This window comes from Tyto alba, unplaced genomic scaffold (genome assembly GCF_018691265.1).
Source record: "Tyto alba isolate M040663 unplaced genomic scaffold, T.alba_DEE_v4.0 Super-Scaffold_18, whole genome shotgun sequence".
Lineage (NCBI taxonomy): Eukaryota > Metazoa > Chordata > Aves > Strigiformes > Tytonidae > Tyto > Tyto alba.
The window spans coordinates 18,575,337-18,587,356 of NW_024881280.1; the positions used below are offsets into that span (position 1 = coordinate 18,575,337).

Below are 12,020 nucleotides of genomic sequence, written 5' to 3' on the forward strand. Positions count from 1 at the left end.
TAATATTCAGGCACCACCCCCTCCAAGCTCAGGAAGCCTGCATGGATGAACAAGATGTTCCTGAACAAGCTCAAACACAAAAAGGAAGCCTACAGAGGGTGGAAGCAAGGACAGGTAGCCTGGAAGGAATACAGAGAAAGTGTCCAAGTAGCCAGGGGTCAGGTTATGAAGGCCAAAGCCCTGATAGAATTAAATCTGGCCAGGGACATCAAGGGCAACAAAAAAAGCTTCTATAGGTACATCAGTGGCAAAAGGAAGACTAGGGAAAATGTGGGCCTTCTCCAGAAGAAAAATGGAAGAGTTGGTTACCCAGGATATGGAGAAGGCTGAGGTACTCAATTACTTTTTTGCCTCAGTCTTCACCAGCAAGTGCTTCAGCCACACTGTTGGTGTTGCAGAAGGCAAAGGCAGAGACTGGGAGAATGAAGACCCACACACTGCAGGAGAAGATCAGGTTTGAGACCATCTAAGGAACATGAAGGTGAACAAGTTGATGGGACCTGATGGCATGCATCCAGGGGTCCTAAGAGAACTGGCAGATGAAGTGGCTAAGTCACCATCCAACATACTGGAGAAGTCATGGCAGTCTGGTAAAGTTTCCACTGACTAGAAAAGGAGAAACATAACACCCATTTTTAAAAAGGGAAAAAAGCAAGACCCAGGGAACTACAGGCCAGTCAGTCTCACTTCTGTGCCTGTCAAGATCATGCAGCGTATCCCCCCGCAAACTATGCTAGGGCACATGGAAAATAAGGAGGTGGTTGGTGACAGCCAACGTGGCTTCACTAAGGACAAATTGTGCCTGACAAATTTGGTGGCCTTCTACAATGGAGTTACAGCTTTGGTGGATAAGGGAAGAGCAACTGATGTCATCTACCTGGACTTGTGCAAAGCATTTGACACTGTTCTGCACAACATTTTTACCTCTGATTTGTCCTGCACATGGGTAGGGGCAATCCCAATCACAAATAGAGGCTGGGCAATGAGCGTATTGAGAGAAGCCCTGTGGAAAAGGATCTGAGGATATTAGTGCATGGAAAACTGAATATGAGCCAGCAATGTGCACTCATAGACCAGAAAGCCAACCGCATCCTGGGCTGCATCAGAAAAGAAGTGTGACCAGCAGGTTGAGGGAGGGTATTCTCCTCCTCTACTCCACTCCTATGATACCCCACCTGCAGTGCTGTATCCAGCTCTGGGGCCACCAATGTAAGAAGGACATGGACCTGCTCAAGCAAGATGATCAGGGAGCTGGAACACCCCTCCTATGAGGACAGGCTGAGACAGTTGGTGTTGTTCACTCTAGAGAAGAGAAGGCTCCAGGGAGACCTTATAGTGGACTTCCAAGTACTTAAAGGGGGCCTACAGGAAAGATGGGGAGGGACTCTTTATCAGGGAGTGCAGGAATAGGATGAGGGGGTAATGGTTTTAAACTGAAAGAAGGTAGATTTAGATTAGATATAAGGAAAAAATTCTTCACTGTGAGAGTGGTGAGACCTTGGAACAGGTTGCCCAGAGAAGCTGTGGCTGCCCCCTCCCTGGCAGTGTCCAAGGCCAGGTTGGACGGGGCTTTGAGCAACCTGGTCTGGTGGAAGGTGTGCCTGCCCGTGACAGGGGGGTTGGAACTAAATGATCTTTAAGGTCCCTTTTAACACAAACCATTCTATGATTCTACAAAAAGAAGCTTATATATTAAAACAGAAAGCACCACTGAACATGTTTGGTCAGGTAAGTAAAGATACAAGGTCATGCCAATTGACTCTATTCCTCAAAATACAAATTGCACTTTGGGATCTTGTACCATTTCACAAGACCCAGCACTAACATGAATGTTTCAGAGATGCTATAGGAAAGTTAAACGTGCTGCAGGATTTGCCACTTTTTTGTATTTTCAATATGTGCAAACCCTTGTGTTAGTACTTAGAAACTATAAGAACTTAGCTCTGAGTGTACATTTGCTTAGATGTACCATACACTCCTAAAGAATTCATGCTGTCACTGTTGCAGATCATCTACAAGTCCTCAGTTTAAGCTATGGTGACTTATATGAAGGATCATAAGCTGACAACTATTATTACTGTATGTCTTCTCTAAAAACAAAACAGGGGATTTAAGAACAAGTGGTAATTACCCGAGAACAAGAACAACCTGAACCTTGCTCCTCTTTGAAGCTGAATAATCAAATGCCCATAAAACAAACAAGTTGCATTCAAAAACATGAGTAGACATGGCACATATGAAGTTTCAGAACATGTATGTCTTATGCTGTTTACCATTTTCTTCTCTACCTACCTCCCCAGATATTTGGAAAACATTAAGTGCACAATTAAAGCTTTCCTAAATATGCATCTTTTAACTTAAAATAATTGTTTTGACCATCTTTTAGATCTCATCTAGCTATAATGACTTCTGAAACGATCATATTGGGGCAAGTTAGGTCAGAAAAGCTCTAATGCAGCTTGAATTGAGTCACATGAAATTCAGTCCTACAGTATTTAGTGCATGGCAATTAGTACAGGGAGTATTATTTAATGGCACAGCAGTGTGTATGGTAAACCATTCCAAATTTACGTTCCATATCCCACAGTGATTTAGTTCAGGATTCTGTTGGACTTTGAATGTCATAGGCATGAAATGCTTTACGAAAAAAAAGAACTAAATTTTAAATAATTTTTGTTGATTTTTACCTTTAATATGTTTTAATATTTTAAATAACTGTACAAAGCAAGAAAACAAAAAAAAGTATACCTAAAAGATTGTGGAACTAACTTCAATTCCTATATATTTCAGTGTCAGATTCATTGAGTTCTTGATTCTCAGTTCTGTTCAGTGCATGACCCTAGATTCACCTTGTGAATCTGGCACTAAATCAATGCAAACAATACTTAGGATTGGTTTAGTCCACAGCCTATATTTTACACTTCTTTTATTTTTAAATAATAACTAGATTTTGGACCTCAAAACTTTTCCAGGACCATTCCCCAAAATAGCATAGGGTTTTTCATTAAACAAACAAGCACACTGAAATTAAGTTCCCATAAAACAGAGAGGAATGTGCTGTATACATCACTGGAGCATGGAAGGACAACTTCATAACTATGAGTGGTATTAATTCACAGTTAACTTGAGTGTCTGCCTTCAAGAGGAAATACTAATTTTGCCTCTGAGGATCTTCAGTCTAATGAACTCTAACCATCAGAAAAGGACTCCTACTAATTACAACTGGCTTAAGGCACCTTGGTGCTCTCAGCTGCAACACCCTAGCTCTTCTTTAACCCTTCCCTAAAGGGTTCCTTTTTTCCTGTCCAGTAAACTGCGGAGGCATATGAGGTTCTGTAGAGACTGAAACCAGGAAAAGGAGGTGCATCTTCTGTCCCAGTGTGGAAAAGGAAAGCTTTGTAGAGAGTGAATTTTTGAGTCACTGGAAACGAGGACTCTATTTCAGCAGAGTAAGAGAAAAAAGCAGCTGTATTAACAGCTGGGTACAAGGGAAGAAAGAGAGAATGGCCACTTATAACTCAGGACAATTCCCTCCCAGAGGCTTTACTGTTCCAGTTCTGCAAAATCACCCTTCTATATATAGCTGAAAAGCCTCAAGCCAGCTCTGCTTATAACAAATCTATAGAGGCAGGCAACACCTGGTGCTTTGTAGTCTGTCAGTGATACGTAAATAGGCTTTTTAACTAAAATTATTTGAATTTTAAAATACTTAGTAAGAACTAATTCCCGATTCTTCATCAAAAAGCAAAGATACTATGTAAGTAGCTCTGTAATATTCCACTTACCTGTGCCCCGTGAGACACAGCACTCCTATTTTAAATGCAAAGCTCAGCTAGGCTTTTTCTGAGAAATTACTTTCAATGTGTCTATAAGATTACCTTAACATGTCAACATTTATAATTTCTAAAATAATGATTAAAACTTACCAAAATAATGGAAATGTATTAAATAGAAATAAAATTCTATTGTGTCACATAAATATATTTTAAAGTAAAAACATAGACAGCTAACATTTTCTTTTATAAAAGAAACATGATTTTGGTTTTCCTCCAGATATCTTTATTTCTTTCATTACTGCTTGTTATTACCGATAATTTAGGATAATCAATCACCATTTAGATTGACTGATTCACCAGTTTTCAGATAGCACATACTTAGAATAAAATTACCTGAGATATTACAAAACTGTTCTGTATATGCTTGTTTGTATTCTTGTATGGGTATTGTGTGGAGTTGTAATTCTGGGGCACACTACAATAAGAATGTATGTGTTTTAGGAAGAAATAAAGTTATCTCTTTCAAAGAGATACATGTTTGGCCATGATAAACTTCATCTCAGCATAACAAAATATTCCTCAGAATAACTATGTAGTATTTCTAAAAAGAAAAACTTTTGCAAAGTCTATTCTTCTCTGGCTGCATCTCAAATATATTCTGCAAGGGAAAGATGCCAACATTTCATAGTTTCAGAAACTTTTGAAACTTTAAACACAAAGCAAACTTTTTTGGAAAATCCATTCTGAAAGCCAAAGAGGTCAACCTTTTACATGAAATACCCATGAAAAAAAAATAGTTTTCTCATTTAGACTTGATACTCTTCTTATATATAGCTGTAACTTAGTTGTACACTGTTCATGCTTATTTCCACAGAAATACAGAATCCTTGACTGTTTGGGTTTTGGTTTTGTTCTTTTTTGCTTTTTGGGTTTTTTTTGTTTTGTTTTGTTTTGTTTTTTTTCTTGTTGTTGTTGTTTGTTATTTGTTTGTTTGTTTGTTTGTTTTTTTAATGCAACCATATTCTGAAAAAAAGCTCCTACACTGCATTATGGTATTAGAAGTTAATTGCTGGTGAGCACTTAAAAGTCAGGTTGTTCAGCTTAAAATAAAATGTTTATTTTCTATATTACTCCAACAAACTCCCAATGTTCTGAAAGTAAAGTTAAAATTTTCTTCCCATGTGTTACTACCAGTAAAAAAGGGCTTCAGTCCAACCAATGACCTCTAACATGCCTAAGAAATGAAAAAGCCACTTTTGTATCAAAATATTTTAATGTTAGCTAATTTTACTGTTTAGTATAAGAATTATGACCTTCACTTTGGAATCTGGACTTTGCAGTTTCGCACTGGGTATACTCTTTCTAAAAGAAAAACAAATGCTCTCTTGTTCTGAAGTTTATAATATACTAATCTGATTAAATTCCTGCATTTCTTCACATTGACACTGATAATCATAAAAGAGGATGTTTCTGATAGCATGATAGGGAGCAGAGTAAATTCAGTACATACCTCATAGCCAGGGCTGACAGGAGACTGAGACAGGAAGTTGAAAAGAAGAAACAGAACAAAGAAGTAAAGGGGAGAAAAAGACAGAAAATAATGTTACTTTAGAAGCGAGCATGAATGTGCAATTATTTTATACTCTCATTCTATGTTATAGAACAGAATGCAAAAGAATTGCATTTGAGCTATGACAGGTAAAAATCTGGGTTACATAGCATCCTCCTAGTTCTACTTGGTTTTAGCACTTCTGTTGATGAGTTTTACACTCCTAAGTTAAGAATCAACGAAGCTTATTGCCCAGGTTTTATTCTTTGGAGATAGATTTTTAAAGCTGCACTCAAATATAGTCCCCAGTCAATTTTCAGCTCAAATTAAATGCTTTACTGGCTAATATAAACATTTATACTCAAACTGAAACTGTCTGTGTGTGGTGATTCCCTATGAAAGGATTCTTAAAGAACCCTTTGTAGGATTCCACATCATCCTGTCTAAAAGACATTTCTAATGCCACAATTTCCTAAGTTAGGACATAACTTCTTCACTTCATAAGTGGTATTTTTCCAGAAGCCAGACTTACAAGCTAAATTTAACATTGTGAGCTAAAGTTAGGTTCTTTCTGGTTCACACAACAACAAAAAGGTTCTGAAATCATAACTTAGTTAATAAACCCATCTATGAAAGATCTCCAGGAACAACATCTCTCTCAACTTCTCTGACTCTACATAGTAAATAGGGGTAAAAAAAACATTTATTTTAGTCCTGTTTAAATAATTGACATATATCTGATTGAAATCAGTGGTCCCAAACAGAGGTTCTATTTTGTTACCAGTTTCAAATGTCACTTCAATACTAATAATGAATGATAGCTTTTGTGAACAAGGATGATATTTCTTAGTATATTTACACAGATTGTAGAAAAATTAAACACATTCCAAAGTGCATGCTTTGATTGGTGCCACCATATAAAATGCCATAAAACTTATCTCACAAGTACTGCAGAAGAATGTAGTCCAAAGGACAGATCGAATACAGAACTGACAAAGCTTATGCACACTTAAATAAAAAGGAAAAAAAATTGAAATACGTTCAATGCAAAAAAAAACCCAAACCATAATAAAAGAGATATAGAAGACATATGTGAGAGCACTTGTGAAAATCTGGCAAATGATACCATGATTTCCTGAAATAAAAGTGAAATTGGAAAGCTATTTCATTTCTCTAGGCTAATGCCCATCCATGTACCTACTGTAAATGTATCTTCTTTGTGCATGCATGTGTGTGTGATGCTCTGAATCATCAGCAAGAGTACACTGATGATTACAAGTTCTTAGAGAAGTATAGCCTGCAATATATTTATGAAACGTACTGTATTTCTTCACTGGAACTTTTAATATTTTCAGCAGTGTTAAAATATGTAACATTGCAAAACAGGTATTTCATATAAGAATCTATTGGCAAACAACAGAGTCATATAATTAAAAGTTTTTTCAAATTTAAAATTTTTGCTATCTTGTAACTGTACAGTACAGTGAATATTTATAGAGAGTATACCAGAGCACTCATTCATACAAATTTTTAAGCAAAATTCCAGAAACAATTAAGAATTAGGATCAGCCTTCCTCAAAATTTTTGTCTTGTCTGAATAAGTCAGAATTTCTGAAACAACCTACTGAGAATTATAAATATTGTATAAAGATTTGTTGCTTCAGTTTTTCCAGAACTTAAACACCTTATGCATTTATGCAGCTTTTCAATTAAAAATACAGATTCATAATGTTAACCTTAATTTCCAAGTAGCTTTAGGCTAATGATAATCAGTAGCATAAGCACATAATTATGGTTCATAGATGTCACTGCACATAACACCAGATTTACATCATTTGCAATAGTGTCCTTTTAGTATGTCAAGTTTAATAAGTTTAATATTCTAATTGAGATGAAAACATGATAATTGTTGTGTGTACTTATAAATTCCTTCCTCTCTTTTAAACCTTAAGGTTTTCAAAACTTTCACTTAGAAGTGGATTCATTCACACACAGTGTAAATTCTTAACTATTCAAGTATATTATGACCATGAGTCATAAAAGGAACAAAAGTGCCAAAGAAAAAAAAATACATATCATTCTAATTCACTCCAGTCATAGAATCACGGAATGGGTTGGGTTGGAAGAGACCTTCAAGATCATCTAGTTCCAACCCCCCTGCCACGGGCAGGCACACCTTCCACCAGACCAGGTTGCTCCCAGCCCCGTCCAGCCTGGCCTTGGACACTGCCAGGGAGGGGGCAGCCACAGCTGCTCTGGGCAACCTGTGCCAGTGTCTCCCCACCCTCACAGGAAAGAATTTCTTCCTTATGTCTAATCTAAGTCTACCCTCTTTCAGTTTAAAACCATTACACCCTCATCCTATTCCTACACTCCCTGATAAAGAGTCCCTCCCCATCTTTCCTATAGGCATTACATTTTGTTCTCTGAAGAGTTCTTTTCATGATGGAAAACTACTACATTAATGCATATACAAGTATACCATATATTTATGTGTGCCTGTGTGTATACTGTACATCTACATATACACATACACATATTTATATACAGACTTATACATGCACTCACCACAAAGCTCTGTTTAAGAAAATAACGGAGATTTCTCCTACTTTCCTCCAAACACTTAGAAATATGCTAAATACACAGGCCCCAATAATTAGCTACAGCCTTGACTATGACAGATACTCAGTTTGATACCATGGTGTCTGGGTCACAGTGTTCTCCTGAGGCAAGTCTTTCCTGTATCATAAGTGAATGGAAGAAGAAATTCAACTTCTAGTTCCAGAGGAGACATCCTCAAAGATGCAACTATTCACATTAGCATAGGTGGTAGTTTTAGACCTTCAAAATAACCTAATTCTTGACAAAGGGAGGAGACTCCTGGGATTATCAGAAGTGACACATACCTTAAACCCATATACCTTAAACTGGTGACCTTCCTTTTACATCAAGGTGCCTTTTCTCACAACAATGTTTTATAATTTACATAACACAGTCCTCTGCAGTCTGTAACAGGCAAAACCAGATCCTATAGCACTAAATGTCATGGTTTCTTATCAGCAACACCCATCACCTCTATAGCTAGGGAATCCCATACCAAAAGGGCTTCATCCGGGACGCTGGGCGATGGTTCTGCAGAAACTGTCCGAACCGTGCTGAGTCCTGTTAGGGACACGTTTGACAGGCGCCTTTTCCGTACACCACTGCAGTTGTTAGGTATTTTAAACGCACATCTCTTATGGTAATTTAGACCACAGCCTGAGAATAGAAATTTAAAACCATCTGATTATGGTTTATTGCTAGAAAAAGCAAAGAATTTTTTTTCCTTAAAAAAACCCAAGAATTCAAAACCCCCACCCTTATTTTAGAGTAAACTTTTTTCTTCTACTCTGATGATTTAGCTCTTATATTCTACAAATTTTTAGAGAGATAATGTTATAAACTATGAATAGTAATATCTATAACAAGTGTTTTTTTCTTTGATTTTTAAAAAATCTATGGTCCCAAAGTGCAGGAAATTTCTGTGATCGGCATTTGGGAGGTAAGGAAGTCTTTCACTGAAAATGGTATATTCCATTAGATACAGTCTGCCAGGAGTCAAAAAGCTGTGGCAAAATGATGAAAGATAGCTATTACAACCCCATATGGACTGACAGTAATTTCAGATAAATGATCTGAATTTATGTGATATATAATGAGATACAGGCTCAGGCTCATAAAGGAAGTGTAAGACACAGAAAACCTTTTCTTAAAAATACATACAGACCAATTTTTTTTGCACTTCATGTTACAAACCCATATCTAGGAGGCCTCAGAGCAGTCAAAAGGATTAGTTCTTTAATCAGTTAATTATTTTGATAGTTCTTACCACATCTAGTTACTGTCATTTTTTTGTTCCCTAACCAATTTAAAAGCAGCATCAGAGACAACGTGCATAAGTGGAATGGACAGGTCTCTTCCTGAGACTGAAAAATTGCATCTCACTGCAGCTTACCTTCACATTTGAGTCCCTGGCGCACCAGCCCCCACAGCATTTCTCCACAATGGTCACAAAAGGCTGGTGCTCGATATGAATGTACAAAAAGAGCATGGGGCCGGATTTGAAAGTCTTCAAACGTAGCAGAAGCTGTAACAACAAGATCATTCAAAATATTACTAAAATTAGTAACGTAACTAACATGCTTCATTTATGCACTACTTTTATCACAGGACAAAGCAAAACTCTGTTTGGTCACAATGATAATGAACTTCCAATTTTTTATTGGCCATTGTACTATATTTTGAAGATAAAAAGATCGATGATATACCATCATACTACAATGACCTCTGGAAAAAGAATAAAGCTGCTTTTACAAACTTGTAGCAATAACTTCTCTGAGAATATATTTCCAGTAAAACACAGGAGGATAAAGGTGTATCAAACATTTATCAGAAATTGCCAGAGTTCAATCAAATGTTTCAAATTTTTCAAAGTACTCTTTTACAGACTTGACTCACTACACCTGAAGGTATACATACATAAGATGAACTGAACATATTCAGTAAAGAAATGTGGTTTATTTTTTTTTTGACAAGTAAAGAAAAATGTATTAAACATAGGCCATTTCAGCTGACCATTTAGTGTATCTACTTCAGCAGCCTATGTTGGCATCAGTGATCTGATTGCTCAAGTTGAAAATATACATTAGGGTTTAAAAAGAAAACATGTAATTATACACCCAATCATCAATAAAGACAAAACCCTGCAGAGCATTCTGGAAGACTGCTGTACATTTCCTGAAGCACTGATACTTTCAAAGCGATATGAGCCTGCAACTAGTGTAACAGTTGCAAAAGTTATAGGGGCTAGTTAAAGGCACTAGTGCAAACTATAAAAATATACTATGACAGTGCTTTAAGAACTATTTAGCATACAGAGGTAGCCAGTACCACAATACTTTTAAAAATATACTTTAATAAAACATTTTCTTTTTCATTAAATATGTTAAACATAGATAGTCTAATGAAAAAGAGTATCTGTCAAATATTGTTAAACATTAAGCAGGTATGCAAACATTTGATCTCATTCAGACTGCCATTTAAACAGGTGATTTAAGTGTGTGCTTGCTCTTCACAGATATCAGTATGAATGAACCAAGTATGTAGCCAGTTAATAGAAATGCTTCGTCTCTCAACAGAAATACATTCCTGATTTGCAATTGAGATTAAAAAAAAAACATTTTTTTAAATGGTTCAGTTCAAGTGAATTCCTAAAAGATCCAAATACCCTTAGCCCTTGGCTTATTCCTTGCGTATTAATGAAAAGAGGAACAAAAATCTGTATACTGATCAAGAAAAGGTTTTTAACTAATTAGAGTGGATTACCAATAAAGACCTATTCCCCAGACTCAGTTCCTTCTGTGCACAAAACTGCTACTCTTAGGAAAAACTTTTCCAAAAATGTCCACAGAAAAATATGTTTCTAGTCTCGACCAGTCTAAGGATCTTTTAACAGAGGTATTTGGATTACCATCACAAAAGTAGGATCCAATCACTGCAACAATATCAAACCTTCTTTTTTTAATTTTTATTAAAACAATCTAAATCACCTAACAGTTTATTTAATTCAGGATTTAATTTTATTTTCCCAGAATTATTCTGTTCCTAGTTTTCATAATAAGCCACATTAAAAAGCTTACTTAATTAATCAAATTAGGACTTCATGAAACAGTCTGAGGCGTTAGAACATCCTGAATCTGAAATAAAAGTTTTGTATTTATTTAACAGTCTTAGGCCAGGCATTTTTTTCAGCCTCAAGGGCTTCCAAACACATAAGGATACTTGTTCAAGTATGTTATTTTTCTATTTTTTTCCAGACTACAGCAGTAAAGTTCACTGTTAAGGCAATGCTCACTTTGTAATGGCAATGCTCTCCTCAGTATAGTAGAAAACACAACTCATCAGAATGCATTTTAGATGTTAAACAGAATGCCTGTGATTTTTGTTTGTCTAGGACTTAAAGTCAACCATCTTTTCTGTGCATAGAACCAGATGTTTTTCTGCAGTTCCGACCAAATCAAAAAAGACATTGGCAGGATCAAGCACTCAAACTTTAAAATATATTTTGATGTTATTTAAAATATAAAAATACAGATTTATTCTTCACTTGTACAAACAGAACAAAATACAGGCATATTAACTTCTCTATTTAATTTCACATTGAAGATATATGATAAAAATTAGGACAACACCTCCCCAGTAGATCATTGGTTGTGGAGTTGAAGATGGTTAATTTTTCTGGGCCTCTATATCACCAGCATGCAGCCACCAGAAGGAAAAGGTGTCACTATCAGGCAACAGACACCTCTATGGTCCTACCATATATGAATACCAACTGAGCTATGATACCCCAGCATCAGGAAGAGATCAAGGTATAGATGAAAATTATACTGAACCTAAAGAAAAGTTGGACTGGAGAAGGAGGAGCAAGGAAAACACTTTCAGGAGTTCACAGCCATGCTGTGACCCTTCTGCATTGAAAATGCATGCTAGCGTCTGTGCTCGTCAGCCTACAGTTTAAAGAGGTTGGATTCTCCATTGTTGTCTTATATGGAAACAGCTGACATGAATATTTTCTGCCATCTGTTCTCCTAGAGACTACCAAGGAGTCATTTTGGGCCTTGGTAATTCATGCCTTCCTCTCCTCTTGCCTAGTC

The 12,020-nt window shown here is 36.5% G+C and overlaps 1 protein-coding gene across 4 annotated transcripts in view; it reads right to left on the reverse strand.

The window, feature by feature from the left end:
* PRKD1 (protein kinase D1) overlaps nt 1-12,020 on the reverse strand; it is a 142,881-nt gene that overhangs the window by 37,700 nt on the left and 93,161 nt on the right. For 3 of the 4 annotated variants that reach the window (XM_042791188.1, XM_033010339.2, XM_033010336.2), the window contains exons 3-5: nt 9,320-9,451; nt 8,423-8,583; nt 5,287-5,310 (exon numbers count right to left, since the gene is read on the reverse strand). In XM_042791188.1, the coding sequence (XP_042647122.1) occupies nt 5,287-5,310; nt 8,423-8,583; nt 9,320-9,451 (317 nt within the window). The remainder of the gene's footprint in view (nt 1-5,286; nt 5,311-8,422; nt 8,584-9,319; nt 9,452-12,020) is intronic. The other variant, XM_042791189.1, reaches the window with a different exon arrangement.